Source organism: Patiria miniata, unplaced genomic scaffold, assembly GCF_015706575.1.
Source record: "Patiria miniata isolate m_02_andy unplaced genomic scaffold, ASM1570657v1 HiC_scaffold_13, whole genome shotgun sequence".
In the NCBI taxonomy this organism is placed as follows: Eukaryota; Metazoa; Echinodermata; class Asteroidea; order Valvatida; family Asterinidae; genus Patiria; species Patiria miniata.
In genome coordinates, this window is record NW_024037051.1 from 13066571 (window position 1) to 13084353 (window position 17783).

The following is a 17783-nucleotide window of genomic DNA, read 5'->3' on the forward strand; positions in this document are numbered from 1 at the left end:
TTTATCAAAACCAAAATCGCACAGAAAAAAAAAAACAGGTCGGTCGCGTCCGAATTTGATGTTGTTTGCTGTGGTTACACAATAGCCCATCAGTAGGCCCTATAGCAAGCCTCAGCAAACCGTAGCCAAACAACAGCTGATTCAGACGTGGCCTTGCAAACTATTGACCAATCCGAACACGTTATCACTTCTATCGCCCTTATCTGGCGAAAGTATAGTGCAACTATTCTTCATATAATGTGTCATCGCGGGGCAGTTAATTTAGCGTGCTCAATGGTTTCTAAATTGAAGGGGTCATTGTGAGTGTGCAAGTGATTACGTGCCCGGATTTGGCTATAGAACTCGATCACGGTGCAGCCATTTTGTCTAGTTTCCAGAAGCATGACATTATGAAATCACTGAGTCCAGTCGTATGGGAAATAGTCACCAGACATGGATATTTCTTCTGAAATATCACGTTTCAAGTGTCATTAAGACCTAGTTATACAAAATTAACAAAGAGATAGCTGGCATTTCTTAACGGTCTGGTATACAGTCCTTTGGTAAAATAAACACGTTTTATGATAATAAAATCGGATTATTGAGCCACTGGGAGAAACCTGTTGTTCAACCGAAACGCAAAAATAAATACCAGGCCTTTTTTTCTGTGCGATTTCGGCAACTATATTTATATTTTGTTTACTGATATCTATTAAAGATGGCTTTATTCACAAAAATGGTCTAATAACGTCAATGGTAACTTAAACTAAACGATGAATTCAAATAATTTATTTTGTTAAGTGACTATTGAAAACTGAAGATATAATTCCAGTTACTCTATTTAAGAGAATTTGGCAAACGTTAACAAATTTCTGTTTATAAAATCTGTTGTCACTTCCAGGAAAACAATAAAATGAGAAAAGCATTAATAGCAAACCAAAACGATCCGAATACAGGAACAAACAAACAAACTTGATTCAAGACCAGAACTCTGTATGTTCCATAAGTGTCAGTTTTTGTGGGTGTCCCAACAACCTCGTTAAACTTAGCTTTCTAGCTCAGAAACGAGGTTGACCCATGACATCCCCAATGACGTCACTTCCACCACGTCCGGAGTTCTGGTCTAAATTTCAGTTTGAACATTTGTTGAATTATTGCCCAGTTTTGTTTAACCGTGCAACATGAAAAAAGCAGATCTTTTTTTCAGTAAAAGAGTCTGAAATGTTATTTGATGAACTTGATGATTGTGAAATGTCACTCACGTCATTAAACCTCAGTCATGTTGTAATAGTTAAAATGCAGGTCATGGACAAGTCAAATTTTATTAAGTCTAGCTGACGGGCATTGTAACATTTACAGAAAAGAAAATACTTTGTATTTTTTTCCCGATCATGATGTTGGTCATTATACGTTTGCCTAGATCATGGAGCCATACAAAAATCGTGTAGAGCGAGAGCTATTCTTCTTATTTACGACTTTAAAACAATGTACAACGGTAATAACTGTAGTACTACATAAAACAATACTATTATAACATCAACCTGTTAGATAACACGACAAATAAAGTGACAAATAAAAATTATTTGCGAAAAAGAAAACTTGTGTTTTTTGACCTTTTTTCAGTTGATGCATTTTTCTTCAAATAATACTGTAGGCTGCTATGCCATCCCCACATCCTTCACAAGATTCCGTGAGGCTCATCAGCCCATCACTGCCCAGCGCCCTAGGCCTATTTGCAAGGAGGGAGGGGGGGGGGTTACATGGTACGAACGATGCACTGTACATAAAATAAAGATTGACATCATGAACAGCACCCCCTAGTGTAATGTGGTGTCCTGGTTAATGTTGTTTTCATCTACGTTTTAATGTTTTTTTCCCCTCAACATTAAGGAGGAGAACGTACTGTTCACAATATTTTTCAGGAAAATAATGTCAGTGATTACAGGCTGAGGAAAAACTGTTGGGAACAATTGGGAACAACAAACGCTGGGAACAACAAACGCTGATTGCCGATGGTGGACCGCTGGCGGTTTTGGAGCGGTGGACCGCCGGTGGTATGCCGCTGATTGCCGCTGATGGTCCGCCGGTTTTGGAGCGCCACTGGCGGACCGTTGATGATGGTTTGGGTCGGCGTGCCGATGCCGGCATGCCGCTCCCCAGCCAACGGTGGTCCGACGTTGGCTTGCGGATTGGGGACTACCACGGTTTTCACCCATTCCTGGATTCGCACCCGATTCCTTTAAAAAAAATAGCCTAAGGTGTTTCGATTGTTGCGTAACGATGAGTATGTTTAGCACACGTATACGCCTACGATTAACGAGGTAGCCGTATGTAATTTTACAAACAAATGACAACAGTTTGCTCTTTGTTGCCCAAAACTGTCAACTTATTTTCGTACATAGAGCCAAAACAGATAGATGCACACAGCAATGTTCCACGTTTCTCTGCCTATTAAGATAAATAGTTTTTGACAAGAATTCTAAGGAAGCTTAATGGCATAGTGGTTAGATTCGTCGTCCACGAATCGGGGAGCCCGGGTTCGAATCCCGTGTGTGTCTTTTTGATTTTCAAACCACGCATTCTGTCTTTATAAGATGTTTTAATTCCCGTCGTAAAATACCAACAGTACCTTAGCTTAATCGGTAAGCACTGCTGCTGGTACTGTCCGCGAGTTCCAGGTTGGCGCCTTCGTACAGGTTCAGGGCATGTGGTCCACTCGGAGGATCAGGGCTTAGGGGCCGCCCTGTTCCTCCCTTAGCTCTTTGCTTTTACATGGTGCCTGGCCCTCCGGGGTTATATGGATGGATAGGGAAGGAAGTGTGTATTGGTCGGGGACGCCGAGACCCCGGAAGAGAACTAAGGGATCGGCTGGGGCATTGTTATGGCTCAGACCGATCCCTGAAAGCTTGACTAGCACATAACTTTTTGATTTTTTTGACCCTCTATCTTTTATACTTTGGTTTAGTTTGATATCTAGAGCTGCTTGGCAGGTCTACGGGTATTATCAAAATTGAAACAAAGGTGTATGTCATAAATCAATGAATATTTAATAATTGACTATAATCAAAACGGAGTTTCGTTTGATCAATTTGACTATCATTATATAATGACGCGATTGCCAATTGACGTAAGAAACACCATAAATTATACCAGGAAAGAATAAAGATGTACATTGTAATATAAATATTATTTATACATCTTTCAAATAACGTGTCTTTAATTGTGAGCATTCCAAACAATACAGTAATTCGCAATAGTAATAGAATGGTATATGATAGCACGATCAATGCGTCTCTATTAAATATAATCTAGGCCCCTATGTGTGAAATATTCTTTGATTGACTATGAGCATTCCAAAATATTCTTTGATTGACTATGAGCATTCCAAACGAATGAGTTCATTCGCAAAATATAGCAACAACAAAACAGAAAGGAAAAAGAGAAAATTTCTTTACCCTAAAAACTGGAAAAATAATTTGTTTTAAAAAGTCAAATGAGACACTTCATGTATTGATTTAACAGTTTTCAAGGGGTTTACCTTACATTTGAGCAAAATTGGGAAAAATCAGATGTTTCTGGAAAATTGCAGCATGTAAAGGGTTAACCTTGCATTTTTAGTAAAATTTAGATGTTTATGAAACATTTCAAATTGTTAAGGGGTGAACCCTGCATTTTTTAGCGAAATTGGGCAAAATCAGATCTTTCTGAAAAATTTCAGATTGTAAGGGGTTAACCTTGCTTTTGTAGTAAAATTTGGCAAAAAAAGATGTATATGAAAAATTTCAAATAGTAAGGTGTTAACCTTGCTTTTATGGTAAAATTGGGAAAATTTAGATGTTTATGAAAAATCTCAAATTGTAAGTGGTGAACCTTGCATTTTTTAACAAAATAGGGCAAAATCAGATTTGCATGAAAAATCAAAAATTGTAAGGGGTTAACCTTTGCCAAATTAGGGCAAAATCAGATGTTTCTGGAAAATTGCAGATTGAAAGGGGTTAACCTTGCATTTTAGCAAAATTGGGCAAAATCAGATGTTTCTGGAAAATTTCAGATGTAAGGGATTATCCTTGCTCTTTTAGTGAAATTTGGCAAAGTTAGATGTTTATGAGAAAATTCAAATTGTAAAGGGTTAAGATTGCATTTTTATAAGCAAAATAGGGCAAAATCAGATGTTTATGAAAAATTGCAAATTGTAAGGGGTTAACCTTGCATTTTAGCAAAATTGGGCAAAATCAGATGTTTCTGGAAAATTTCAGATGTAAGGGATTATCCTTGCTTTCTTATTGATATTTGGCAAAGTTAGATGTTAATGAAAAATCTCAAATTGTAAGGGGTGACCCTTGTATTTTTAGCGAAATTGGGCAAAATCAGATCTTTCTGGAAAATTTCAGATAGTAAGGGTTAACCTTGTTTTTTTAGTGATATTTGGCAAAATAAGATGTGAATGAAAATTTTCAAATTGTAAGGGGTTAACCTTGCTTTTTTAGTAAAATTGGGCAAATTTAAATGTTTATGAAAAATCTCAAATTGTAAGGGGTGAAGCTTGTATTTTTAGCGAAATTGGGCAAAATCAAATCTTTCTGGAACATTTCAGATTGTAAGGGGTTAGGCCTAACCTTGCTTTTTTAGTGATATTTGGCAAAATAAGATGTGAATGAAAAATGTCAGATTGTAAGGGGTTCACCTTGCATTTTTAGCAAAATTGGGAAAAATCAGATATTTATGAAAAATCAAAAATTGTAAGAGGTTAACCTTTGCCTAATTAGGGCAAAATCAGATGTTTCAGGAAAATTGCAGATTGAAAGGGGTTAACCTGGCATTTTTAGCAAAACTGGGCAATTTCATATTTTTATGAAAAATCTTAAATTGTAAGGGGTGAACCTTGCATTTTTTAGCAAAATAGGGCAAAATCAGGTGTTTATGAAAAATGTCAGATTGTAAAGCGGTTCACCTTGCATTTTTAGCAAAATTGGGAAAAATCAGATTTGTATGAAAAATCAAAAATTGTAAGAGGTTAACTTTGCCCAATTAGGGCAAAATCAGATGTTTCTGGAAAATTGCACATTGAAAGGGGTTAACCTGGCATTTTTAGCAAAATTAGGCAACATCAGATTTTTATGAAAAATCTCAAATTGTAAGGGGTGAACCTTGCATTTTTAGCAAAATTGGGCAAAATCAGATGTTTCTGAAAATTTTTAGATGTAAGGGGGTTAACCTTGCTTTTTTAAAGTAAAATTTGGCAAATTTTAATGTGCATGAAACATTTCAAATTGTTAGGGGTTAACCTTGCACTTTCTAGCAAAATACGGCAAAACCAGGTGTTCATGAAAAATTTAAGATTGTTAAGGGTTCACTTTGCATTTTTAGCAAAATTGGGATAAATCAGATTTGTATGAAAAATCAAAACATTGTAAGGGGTTAACCTTTGACAAATTAGGGCAAAATCAGCAATTTTCCAGAATCATCTGATTGTGTCCTATTTTGCTTTAACAAAATGCAAGGTTAACCACTTACAGTTTGAATTTTTTTCATGAACATCTAATTTTTCCCAATCTTATTCAAAAAGCAAAGTTCACCCCTACAATCTTCAATTTTCCAGAAACATTTGATTTTTCCCATTTTCGCTTTAAAAAAATTGCGAGGTTAGCCCCTTTCAATTTGAAATATTTAGTAACATCTAACTTAGCAAAAATTTCACTAAAAAAACAAGGTTAATTCCTTATATCTGAAATTTTTGGAAACATCTGATTTTGCCCAATTTCGCTAAAATATGCAATGTTCGCCCCTTACAAATTGAAATGTTTCATAAACATCTAACCCCATACAATCTGCAATTTTCGAGAAACATCTGATTTTTCCCGATTTTGCTAATGAAGCAAGGATAATCCCTTACAATTTGATATTTTTCATAAACATCTAATTTTGCCCAATTTTACATCTGGAATTTTTCAGAAGAATCTGATTTTGCCTAATTTTAGTAAAATATGCACCAAATTTTGCTACAAAAGCAAGGTTAATCCCTTACAATTTTAGATTTTTCATGAACATCTAATTTTTCCCAATCTTATTAAAAAAGAAAATTAACCCCTTACAAATTTTGCAAAATAGAGAAGGTTCACCCTCACAATCTGCAAGGAAAATGCAAGGTTAACCCCTTACAATGTGAATTTTTTCATGAACATCTAATTTTTCCCAATCTTATTAAAAAAGAAAATTAACCCCTTACAGTCTGCAATTTTCCAGAAACATCTGATTTTGCCCAATTTTGCTAAAATGCAAGGTTAACCCCTTACAATTTGAAATTTTCCATAAACATCTGATTTTGCCCTATTTTGCTAAAAAAAATGCAATCTTAACCCCTTACAATTTGAAATTTTTCATAAACATCTAATTATTACCAAATTTCACTAAAAAATTTAATTAAGGTTAATTCCTTACATCGGAATTTTTTTCAGAAACATCTGATTTGGCCCAACTTTGCTAATATATGCAAGGTTTATCCCTTACAATTTGAGATTTTCATAAAAATCTCATTTTGCCCAATTTTGCTTAAAATGCAAGGTTAACCCCTTTCATTCTGCAATTTTCCAGAAACATCTGATTTTGCCCTAATTTGGCAAAGGTTAACCCCTTACAATGTTTGATTTTCATACAAATCTGATTTTTCCCAATTTTGCTAAAAATGCAAGGTGAACCCTTTACAATCTGAAATTTTTCATGAACACCTGGTTTTGCCGTATTTTGCTAAAAAATGCAAGGTTAACCCCTAACAATTTGAAATTTTTCATGCACATTAAAATTTGCCCAATTTTACTTAAAAAGCAAGGTTCACCCCCTTACATGTGCAATTTTTCAGAAACATCTGATTTTGCCCAATTTTGCTAAAAATGCAAGGTTCACCCCTTTCAATCTGCAATTTTCCAGAAACATCTGATTTTGCCCTTGTTGGGCAAAGGTTAACTTCATACAATTTTTGATTTTTCATACAAATCTGATTTTTCCCAATTTTGCTAAAAACCCAAGGTGAACCCCTTACAATCTGACATTTTTCATGAACACCTGATTTTGCCCAATTTTACTAAAAAATGCAAGGTTAACCCCTTACAATTCGAAATTTTTCATAAACATCTAATTATTACCAAATTTCACTAAAAAAATTAATTAAGGTTAATTCCTTACATCGGAATTTTTTTCAGAAACATCTGATTTGGCCCAATTTTGCTAATATATGCAAGGTTTATCCCTTACAATTTGAGATTTTCATAAAAATCTCATTTTGCCCAATTTTGCTTAAAATGCAAGGTTAACCCCTTTCGTTCTGCAATTTTCCAGAAACATCTGATTTTGCCCTAATTTGGCAAAGGTTAACCCCTTACACTGTTTGATTTTCATACAAATCTGATTTTTCCCAATTTTGCTAAAAATGCAAGGTGAACCCTTTACAATCTGAAATTTTTCATGAACACCTGGTTTTGCCGTATTTTGCTAAAAAATGCAAGGTTAACCCCTAACAATTTGAAATTTTTCATGCACATTAAAATTTGCCCAATTTTACTTAAAAAGCAAGGTTCACCCACTTACATGTGAAATTTTTCAGAAACATCTGATTTTGCCCAATTTTGCTAAAAATGCAAGGTTCACCCCTTTCAATCTGCAATTTTCCAGAAACATCTGATTTTGCCCTTGTTGGGCAAAGGTTAACTTCGTACAATTTTTGATTTTTCATACAAATCTGATTTTTCCCAATTTTGCTAAAAACCCAAGGTGAACCCCTGACAATCTGACATTTTTCATGAACACCTGATTTTGCCCAATTTTACTAAAAAATGCAAGGTTAACCCCTTACAATTCGAAATTTTTCATTCACATTTTATTTTGCCAAATTTCACTTAAAAAGCAAGGTTAACCCCTTACAATCTGAAATTTTCCAGAAAGATCTGATTTTGCCCAATTTTGCTAAAAATGCAAGGTTCACCCCTTTCAATCTGCAATTTTCCAGAAACATCTGATTTTGCCCTTGTTGGGCAAAGGTTAACTTCTTACAATTTTTGATTTTTCATACAAATCTGATTTTTCCCAATTTTGCTAAAAACCCAAGGTGAACCCCTGACAATCTGACATTTTTCATGAACACCTGATTTTGCCCAATTTTACTAAAAAATGCAAGGTTAACCCCTTACAATTCGAAATTTTTCATTCACATCTTATTTTGCCAAATTTCACTTAAAAAGCAAGGTTAACCCCTTACAATCTGAAATTTTCCAGAAAGATCTGATTTTGCCTAATTTTGCAAAAAATACAAGGTTCACCCTTTACAATTTGAGATTTTTCATATCAATCTGATATTGCCCAATTTTACTAAAAAAGCAAGGTTAACCCCTTACAATTTGCAATTTTCAAGAAACATCTGATTTTTCCCAATTTCGCTTTAAAAAGCAAGGTTAACACCTTTCAATCTGCAATTTCCCAGAAACATCTGATTTTGCCCTAATTTGGCAAGGTTAACCCCTTACAATTTTTTATTTTCATACAAATCTGATTTTGCCCAATTTTGCTAAAAATGCAAAGTTAACCGCTTACAATCTGAAATTTTCCATAAACACCTGATTTTGCCCTATTTTGCTAAAAAATGCAAGGTTAACCACCGACAATTAAAATTTTAATAAACATTTATTTAAATGTTCCCAATTTTACTAAAAAAGAAAGGTTAACCCCTTACAATTTGAATTTTTTCATACACCTCTTATTTTTGCCAAATTTTACTAAAAAAGCAAGGTTAACCCCTTACAATCTGAAATTTTCCAGAAAGATCTGATTTTGCCCAATTTCGCTAAAAAATGCAAGTTTCACCCCTTACTATTTGAAATGTTTCATGAACATCTAAATTTTACTAAAAATGCAAGGTTAACCCCTTTCAAGCTGAAATTTTCCAGAAACATCTGATTTTTCCCAATTTTGCTAATAATGCAAGGTGAACCCTTTACAATCTGAAATTTTTAATGAACACCTGGTTTTGCCGTATTTTGCTAAAAAATGCAAGGTTAACCCCTAACAATTTGAAATTTTTCATGCACATTAAAATTTGCCCAATTTTACTAAAAAAGCAAGGTTAACCCCTTACAATCTGAAATTTTCCAGAAAGATCTGATTTTGCCCAATTTCGCAAAAAAATGCAAGTTTCACCCTTTACTATTTGAAATGTTTCATGAACATCTAAATTTTACTCAAAATGCAAGGTTAACCCCTTACAAGCTGCAATTTTCCAGAAACATCTGATTTTTCCCAATTTTGCTAAAAATGCAAGGTGAACCCTTTACAATCTGAAATTTTTCATGAACACCTGGTTTTGCCGTATTTTGCTAAAAAATGCAAGGTTAACCCCTAACAATTTGAAATTTTTCATGCACATTAAACCCCCTTACATGTGATATTTTTCAGAAACATCTGATTTTGCCCAATTTTGCTAAAAATGCAAGGTTCACCCCTTTTCAATCTGCAATTTTCCAGAAACATCTGATTTTGCCCTTGTTGGGCAAAGGTTAATATCTTACAATTTTTGATTTTTCATACAAATCTGATTTTTCCCAATTTTGCTAAAAATCCAAGGTGAACCCCTTACAATCTGACATTTTTCTTGAGCACCTGATTTTGCCCTATTTTGCTTAAAAACATGCAAGGTTCACCCCTAACAATTTGAGATTTTTCATAAACATTTAAATTTGCCCAATTTTACTAAAAAAGCAAGGTTAACCCCTTACATTTTGCAATTTTCAAGAAACATCTGATTTTTCCCAATTTCGCTTTAAAAAGCAAGGTTAACCCCTTTCAATCTGCAATTATACTTGGACGCAAAAGAGATAAAGGGGAAACAAATATTCTTGGTTCTTTGCTGCAGCCAAAAGCAGCTATTTATTAGACCAAAACTTCTTGAGATAACCAAACGATGGACCATCACTATGGTCCCTTAAACTTGTTAGTGGGCACACCTGACCCAAACCAATTGGACCTTTACCTTGGTCATCTTTTTGTGGGCACACCTGACCCGAACCAGTTGGACCTTTACCTTGGTCATCTTTTTGTGGGCACACCTGACCCGAACCAGTTGGACCTTTACCTTGGTCATCTTTTAGTGGGCACACCTGACCCAAACCAGTTGGACCTTAACCTTGGTCATCTTTTGCGGGCACACCTGACCCAAACCAATGGACCTTAACCTTGGTCATCTTTTAGCGGGCACACCTGACCCAAATATGGACCTTACTTTTGGTCCTAATTTTATTGTGTTTTTAATTCCATGTGATATTAACACAGATGTGCTGTTCAATCGTCGTACGGCTGGATCGAACAATAATCTCTCGTGGAACAGCAGGAGAGTTTGCAAGTCTGTGTAATTCATAAATCTCTAATTAACATAAAACGTTATTAAACACTACATTCTACAAAAACAGTTTTTCAAAACAAAATACCATGGCTGTCTGACTCCCGCAAATAAGGCCGAATCATTCATTAAGGCGGAAAGAAGGGGAGGAGGCGGGATGACGAAAAATAGAAGTTTTGGTCAAGTTTCTTGCTGAAAAGCTGCAACGCAATGATGGCCGCCAAGCCTCGTGGTCTTGGCTAAATACCTAGGCCATTGGACAGACCTTTCATCTGATTGGTCAGGGTAAGATATCATGAATCTTCATTGGTCAATCTAAACCTCACAATCTGCATATCAGCAAAACAAGACCATATTTGGTAAGGAATTTGTTTCCTTCGGTTTCTTGCGCAATTGGTCAACGGAACATCTTCAGATTTCGCAACCAACTCGAGACAAAGGCTGAACGTTGTTTGTTGCGCAACTCAAAAACGACATAAAAACTTAAAGTGCACCAAGTATAAAGCATTTTATCTTTCAGAGATAAAATCAATTATACTTGGACGCAAAAGAGATAAAGGGGAAACAAATATTCTTGGTTCTTTGCTGCAGCCAAAAGCAGCTATTTATTAGACCAAAACTTCTTGAGATAACCAAACGATGGACCATCACTATGGTCCCTTAAACTTGTTAGTGGGCACACCTGACCCAAACCAATTGGACCTTTACCTTGGTCATCTTTTTGTGGGCACACCTGACCCGAACCAGTTGGACCTTTACCTTGGTCATCTTTTTGTGGGCACACCTGACCCGAACCAGTTGGACCTTTACCTTGGTCATCTTTTAGTGGGCACACCTGACCCAAACCAGTTGGACCTTAACCTTGGTCATCTTTTGCGGGCACACCTGACCCAAACCAATGGACCTTAACCTTGGTCATCTTTTAGCGGGCACACCTGACCCAAATATGGACCTTACTTTTGGTCCTAATTTTATTGTGTTTTTAATTCCATGTGATATTAACACAGATGTGCTGTTCAATCGTCGTACGGCTGGATCGAACAATAATCTCTCGTGGAACAGCAGGAGAGTTTGCAAGTCTGTGTAATTCATAAATCTCTAATTAACATAAAACGTTATTAAACACTACATTCTACAAAAACAGTTTTTCAAAACAAAATACCATGGCTGTCTGACTCCCGCAAATAAGGCCAAACGCACAGCGTCCCAAGGGAAAGACAGACCAACAAGCATGACCAAATTACACTATGAAACAACAGTCATGCGAAAAAAGCTAAACTATAATTACGTAGGCCACATTACAAAAAGGCAGAAATGGCTTGGCACAGATTATCACGAAAAACGCGATTGCCTAGCGGAGACAGATGTACTGCATCAAATGTATAGAGGGCAGACTCAGTCCACTTGAATTGTGGATGATGTAAATTACTAACCCCCATCCAACTACCCTGAGACCGCGCCCAGCGGTTCAAGGTACGCCGTTTTTTTTTCATCCCTTTCTGCGACCGAGCCCCGAAATAGTACAGACGCGGTAATAAATCGGACCAAATCACTGTGGCATGCGGGAATTGCTCGGCACAAGTACGCATTGATAAAACTAATCTTTGTCTGAAGGAAAATTCATCGACCGCCATCAAATCGTTAGTTCCCAGATGAATAAGCAAAATTGACGGGGGAGGGCCAGGTATATCTGTCAACAGCTGATGTACATTACCTAGTTGTGCACCACTCTGTCCTTGCCACATCACTGTGAGTGGAAGACTTAAAGGGGCTTCCGCCCAACGCACTATCGAATCTCCCACTATCCATACCGGACCTAGGAACAATGCAAAGGACATTATGGCCGTGAATAATCACCGATTTGCTTGTCTGAAAGTATACTGGTCTACACCCCTGGCCAGGGAGAACTTGGCACAGGACGTATGTATGTGGCAACCGCGTTTGAGCGCCATCGACCCATGGATTGTATGCTTTCTCGAGGGACCCCCATTTGAAATGCCACAGAGGCTGCTCCTATCCGCAAAGAATGACCTCTAATGCGGTCGGCAGGTATGTTGTTAAATGCGAGTGCTTTCTTAAGTACTGCGTTGAACTGATAACGAGTAAGGGGGCTACAATCAAAATGGCAGAAGTATGGACCTGCGTGGTGTGGACGTACCTGAGCATATGTGCGCAGCGCTGAAACTGGACAAATAGAAACATTATCAGATGGCTGTAAACATACAAGTTGTGGAGGACCACGTTGATTATTTTTACTCTGTTTGAATGATATGTTAACAGAACATCCGGAATTGTTGTGCAAAAATTCAACGTCAGAATCAGTAATCAAAGATGGTTGGGTTTGACTAGACCGTGAGTTAGCCGTGAATTCTCCAATACGCATGAAACCAAAAAACGCACTTAAAATTGCGGCTGAAAACATTTGGGACTCATACAGAGATGAACAAACATGGGGAAGAGACTGCACGATCTGAGTTAGCATGGGTATAGAAATGGGCAGGCGAGAATCTCGTGAGGGGCGTGCGCGGCGGCAACCCTCAAGTAGTTTGGAAACTAAATAATCTTTAGTTGGGTCAGGCCAACCTTGTAACCTGTGTTTGTATCCAACTGCCGATACGTAGGTAGCAATGGTAGATGGGGAAATAGATTGCAATGATAGCCAGGCTATAAACTGCCTGATCTCATATGTATTCGACGGGTTTACCCCTGATAGTCGCTGTTGACGAAACCGACAAAATGAAGCCCAACCCGTTTCATATGTTTTATGAGTACCTGGTGCTAATGAAGCGTCTAACAGCCGGCGCATTTCATTCTCTACCAGACCGCAGGAAGATGAGGTAACGGAGTTGGGATCGGGTCTGCTTGTGGGGCCAGTTCGCGGAAACGGGACATCTGGAAACGGGATAGAGAGTCAGCAATTTCATTGTGTACCCCGGGCACATGCACGGCTTTGAAAACAATATTATACTTCAGGCATTCTAGAACAAGTAGACGCACCAGATGCATAATCCGTGGGCAGGGAGATGATTGCTTGTTAATAATATGGACAACGGCCATATTGTCAGTGTTAAACCGCAGTTTGCGGTTCCGAAAACTAGACGCCCAACCAAGGATAGCGACCACTATGGGAAAGAGTTCGAGGAATGCAATGGATGGCGGGTGGGTTAATATATCAGAGGACCACTGACCTTGCATCCATTTCCCATCAAAATATGCACCAAAACCTATGCTAGCGGCCGCGTCAGTGTACAAAGCAAGTGTTTCGTTATCCTCCCATTGCCGTCCAGAAAATGCTGATACGCCATTAAAACACCCTAAGAATTCTAACCACATGAGTAAATCAAGTCGCGCTCCCTGAGAAATACGAACTTTGTAGTGGGGCCGGTTCAAGCCTTTAGTGAGGTTGGTTAATCGTCGCAAAAAAGCCCGCCCTGGGGCGATCGCCCTGCACAAGAAATTGAGTGAGCCTAATAGCGACTGCAGTGACACAAGCGTGGCCTTTGTCTTACTCAAAAATGCATGAATTTGATTACAAGTTGCACAAACTTTCTCCTGAGGTACTTTAACTAGGGCATGAACAGTATCTATTTCTAAACCCAGATACTTAATAGTTTGTACCGGTCCTTCGGTTTTCTCATGGGCTAAGGGGACATTTAGCTGGGCACACATCGATTGGAAAACATCTAGTAATCGTGAACATGAGGCAGATGAGTTGCCCACAAACAAAAAGTCATCAAGATAGTGCGTGACTAAAGATGTGTGACCCATGTGCTTAACTTGAAATTCCAGAAATGAACTAAACTTCTCAAAAAGCGAGCAGGAAATGGCACATCCCATTGGCATACATTTATCGAAGTAAAATTGACTTTCAAAGGAAAACCCAAGCAATTCATAATCGGTAGGTGAAACTGGCAACAAACGAAATGCAGACTTAATATCGGCTTTAGCTAACCAAGCCGATTCCCCCACGTTCATGATCAAATCAACGGCCTCATCGAATGAGGCATAGTGAACTGCACATCGTTCCCTGTCGATAAACTCATTGATGGAGTCACCGGCGGGGTACGAAAGGTGATGAATTAGTCGAAAAGTGTTAGGCGTACTCTTGGGAACCAATCCTATGGGGGAACACTGTAGATTAGAAAATGGCCGATTGTTATAGGGGCCCGCTATCCTGCCTAAACTGATCTCTTTCTGAAGTTTTTCTTTAACGACCAAGGGGCGTTCCGATGCTGAAGCTAAACATTTGGAATCACGCGGCCTACGTGGACCGTCATACCCTAATGAAAACCCATGTTTAAAGCCATTACTCAAAATATGACCGTCATCTGGGAGCGGGTAATGTGTGAGCCATTGATCTAAAACGGTCTGATTAATTGGCGTTGGGACCACGAAAAGAATTCCCTTTTGAAGGAAGTTGAGTTATGGAAGGGGGTGGTGCAGTATGGCCTGAGGAAGTGGCAGTAGAAAATGGTTTATTGTAATGTCCGCCCTTGATGGAATTGGTGAATGGAGCTCTGGGCTGACGGGGACCGGGTTGTGACTGCGTACGCTGCGTGAACACATTGCGGGGCGAACCCACTGAGCAACGTGATGCTCCGTGGTTAGGGCGCAGGCACTTGCTACAGGTATGAGCATATTTACAACCAGGAAATGCACAACCGTGATAACTATTGAAAGCAAAGCAGTGCCCAGGCCTTATGTTCTTAGAGGTCGTTGGCCCCATTTGGCTGTTAACAGCACGACTGACAGATACGTTAGTCACCGGAACCGCGGCAACCGTCACCCAGAGTTCCATGTCTATTTCTCCCCATGAACGAGACGGTTCAATTTCCATCTTTAAACGAAACTGCTCGTCATATGTACGCCACCCGAACCCTGTGAACTGGGTGGACGCCATGCGAACGATTTCACAGTATTTTAGCAGTTGTGCAAATCTATGGGTGTGTTTCTCTAAATAAATTGTCATAAACGTATGAAAGGCGGATTGCCATACCAGGAAAGACTCGATCCGCTTTCGGGATGGGCCAGGTTTTTTGAGTACCAGGTTGTCTCCTTCCATTGCAAAGGTTAAATTGGAAGGCTCAGATCGTGAAAATACCGCATGTGCGGTATCGTTAAACAGTGGCGCCAAATCTACATATTGCCCGGACCAAATCTTGTCCTTTGTACTCTGGGCCACATGAAAACCCAACGATGCACACTTACTGATTTGAAACAATGGGACAGGGCGGTCATCCTCTACATGAACTCCACTAAATGGAATAGTCTGCTTAGTGTAAGAAGTACATTGAATACCATACTCACCACCCCCAGGACTACTAGAAGTGATCACACTAGGCCTTGGCACAGAGTCATTGTTCATATTGGCATGAGGCAGTTCATCTTGTAGTTGAACTCGGGGAGGATGCACATCCAGGATTGCCGGCTCATCCGCATGAATCTCCTCTGGGGCCGGGTTGGGGTGCGTTCGGGGTCGCCCTCGTCCACGGCCTCGTCCACGGCGAGCTGGTGGCTCCGGTCCACGACGAGCTGGTGGCTCCGATCGGTGTGTAACAGGTTGGCGCGATCTCTTTGGCTGAGGCGCTCCATCAGCATCTTCTCCGGCTGGTCGAACTGCTGTCTTCTTTTTGTAAGGCATGTCTACAGCGTCAACGATGGAATACGTCGGTGTTCTGTCGTCCTTTCGTCCGTCCAACAGGAGCTGACAAGTGAGCGATTTCTCAATATCTTGGAAAATCGAGATGAAACGTGAAGACAAGGAACAGAATGACGAAAAATAGAAGTTTTGGTCAAGTTTCTTGCTGAAAAGCTGCAACGCAATGATGGCCGCCAAGCCTCGTGGTCTTGGCTAAATACCTAGGCCATTGGACAGACCTTTCATCTGATTGGTCAGGGTAAGATATCATGAATCTTCATTGGTCAATCTAAACCTCACAATCTGCATATCAGCAAAACAAGACCATATTTGGTAAGGAATTTGTTTCCTTCGGTTTCTTGCGCAATTGGTCAACGGAACATCTTCAGATTTCGCAACCAACTCGAGACAAAGGCTGAACGTTGTTTGTTGCGCAACTCAAAAACGACATAAAAACTTAAAGTGCACCAAGTATAAAGCATTTTATCTTTCAGAGATAAAATCAATTTTCCAGAAACATCTGATTTTGCCCTAATTTGGCAAGGTTAACCCCTTACAATTTTTTATTTTCATACAAATCTGATTTTGCCCAATTTTGCTTAAAATGCAAAGTTAACCCCTTACAATCTGAAATTTTCCATAAACACCTGATTTTGCCCTATTTTGCTAAAAAATGCAAGGTTAACCACTGACAATTTGAAATTTTCCAGAAAGATCTGATTTTGCCCAATTCCGCTAAAAAATGCAAGTTTCACCCCTTACTATTTGAAATGTTTCATGAACATCTAAATTTTACTAAAAATGCAAGGTTAACCCCTTACAAGCTGCAATTTTCCAGAAACATCTGATTTTTCCCAATTTTGCTAAAAATGCAAGGTGAACCCTTTACAATCTGAAATTTTTCATGAACACCTGGTTTTGCCGTATTTTGCTAAAAAATGCAAGGTTAACCCCTAACAATTTGAAATTTTTCATGCACATTAAAATTTGCCCAATTTTACTTAAAAAGCAAGGTTAACCCCTTACAATCTGAAATTTTCCAGAAAGATCTGATTTTGCCCAATTTCGCTGAAAAATGCAAGTTTCACCCCTTACTATTTGAAATGTTTCATGAACATCTAAATTTTACTAAAAATGCAAGGTTAACCCCTTACAAGCTGCAATTTTCCAGAAATATCTGATTTTTCCCAATGTTGCTAAAATGTAAGGTTAACCCCTTGCAAACTGTTAAATCAATACATGTACATGAAGTGTCTCATTTGAATTTTTTAAAACAAATTATTTTTCCAGTTTGTAGGGTAAAGAAATTTTCTCTTTTTCCTTTCTCTTTTTCTTGTTGCTATATTTTGCGAATGAACTCATTCGTACGGAATGCTCATATTCAATCAAAGAATATTTCACACATAGGGGCCTAGATTATATTTTTTTAAATTTAATAGAGACGCATTGATCGTGCTATCATATACCATTCTATTACTATTGCGAATTACTGTATTGTTTGGAATGCTCACAATTAAAGACACGTTATTTGAAAGATGTATAAATAATATTTATATTACAATGTACATCTTTATTCTTTCCTGGTATAATTTATGGCGTTTCTTACGTCAATTGGCAATCGCGTCATTATATAATGTTAGTCAAATTGATCAAACGAAACTCCGTTTTGATTATAGTCAATTATTAAATATTCATTGATTTATGACATACACCTTTGTTTCAATTTTGATACTACCCGTAGACCTGCCGAGCATCTGTAGATATCAAAAATAAACAAAGTATAAAAGA

At 38.2% G+C, this 17783-nt stretch overlaps 1 protein-coding gene across 1 annotated transcript; it reads right to left on the reverse strand.

Moving 5' to 3' along the window:
* Positions 1-1918: 1918 nt before the first annotated feature.
* On the reverse strand, positions 1919-16497 carry LOC119721592. Its single transcript, XM_038191671.1, has 4 exons — positions 15665-16497; positions 13130-13249; positions 12072-12173; positions 1919-2160 (listed from the first exon to the last, which is right to left on the reverse strand). Exons 1-4 carry the CDS (start codon positions 15996-15998, stop codon positions 1919-1921), a joined length of 798 nt encoding a protein of 265 aa, XP_038047599.1. The 5' UTR covers positions 15999-16497.
* Between the last annotated feature and the right edge of the window lie 1286 nt (positions 16498-17783).

Excerpts from the sequence above, each read along its gene's own strand:
- LOC119721592 (XM_038191671.1), bottom strand. The coding sequence starts at position 15,998 with ATGCCTTACAAAAAGAAGACAGCAGTTCGACCAGCCGGAGAAGATGCT. Across the intron at positions 13,250-15,664 it reads TTCTAGTAGTCCTGGGGGTG|ATGTCCCGTTTCCGCGAACT; the intron begins GTGAGTATGGTA and ends TCCCGTTTCCAG. Across the intron at positions 2,161-12,071 it reads ACAGAGTGGTGCACAACTAG|CCAACGTCGGACCACCGTTG; the intron begins GTAATGTACATC and ends CCAATCCGCAAG.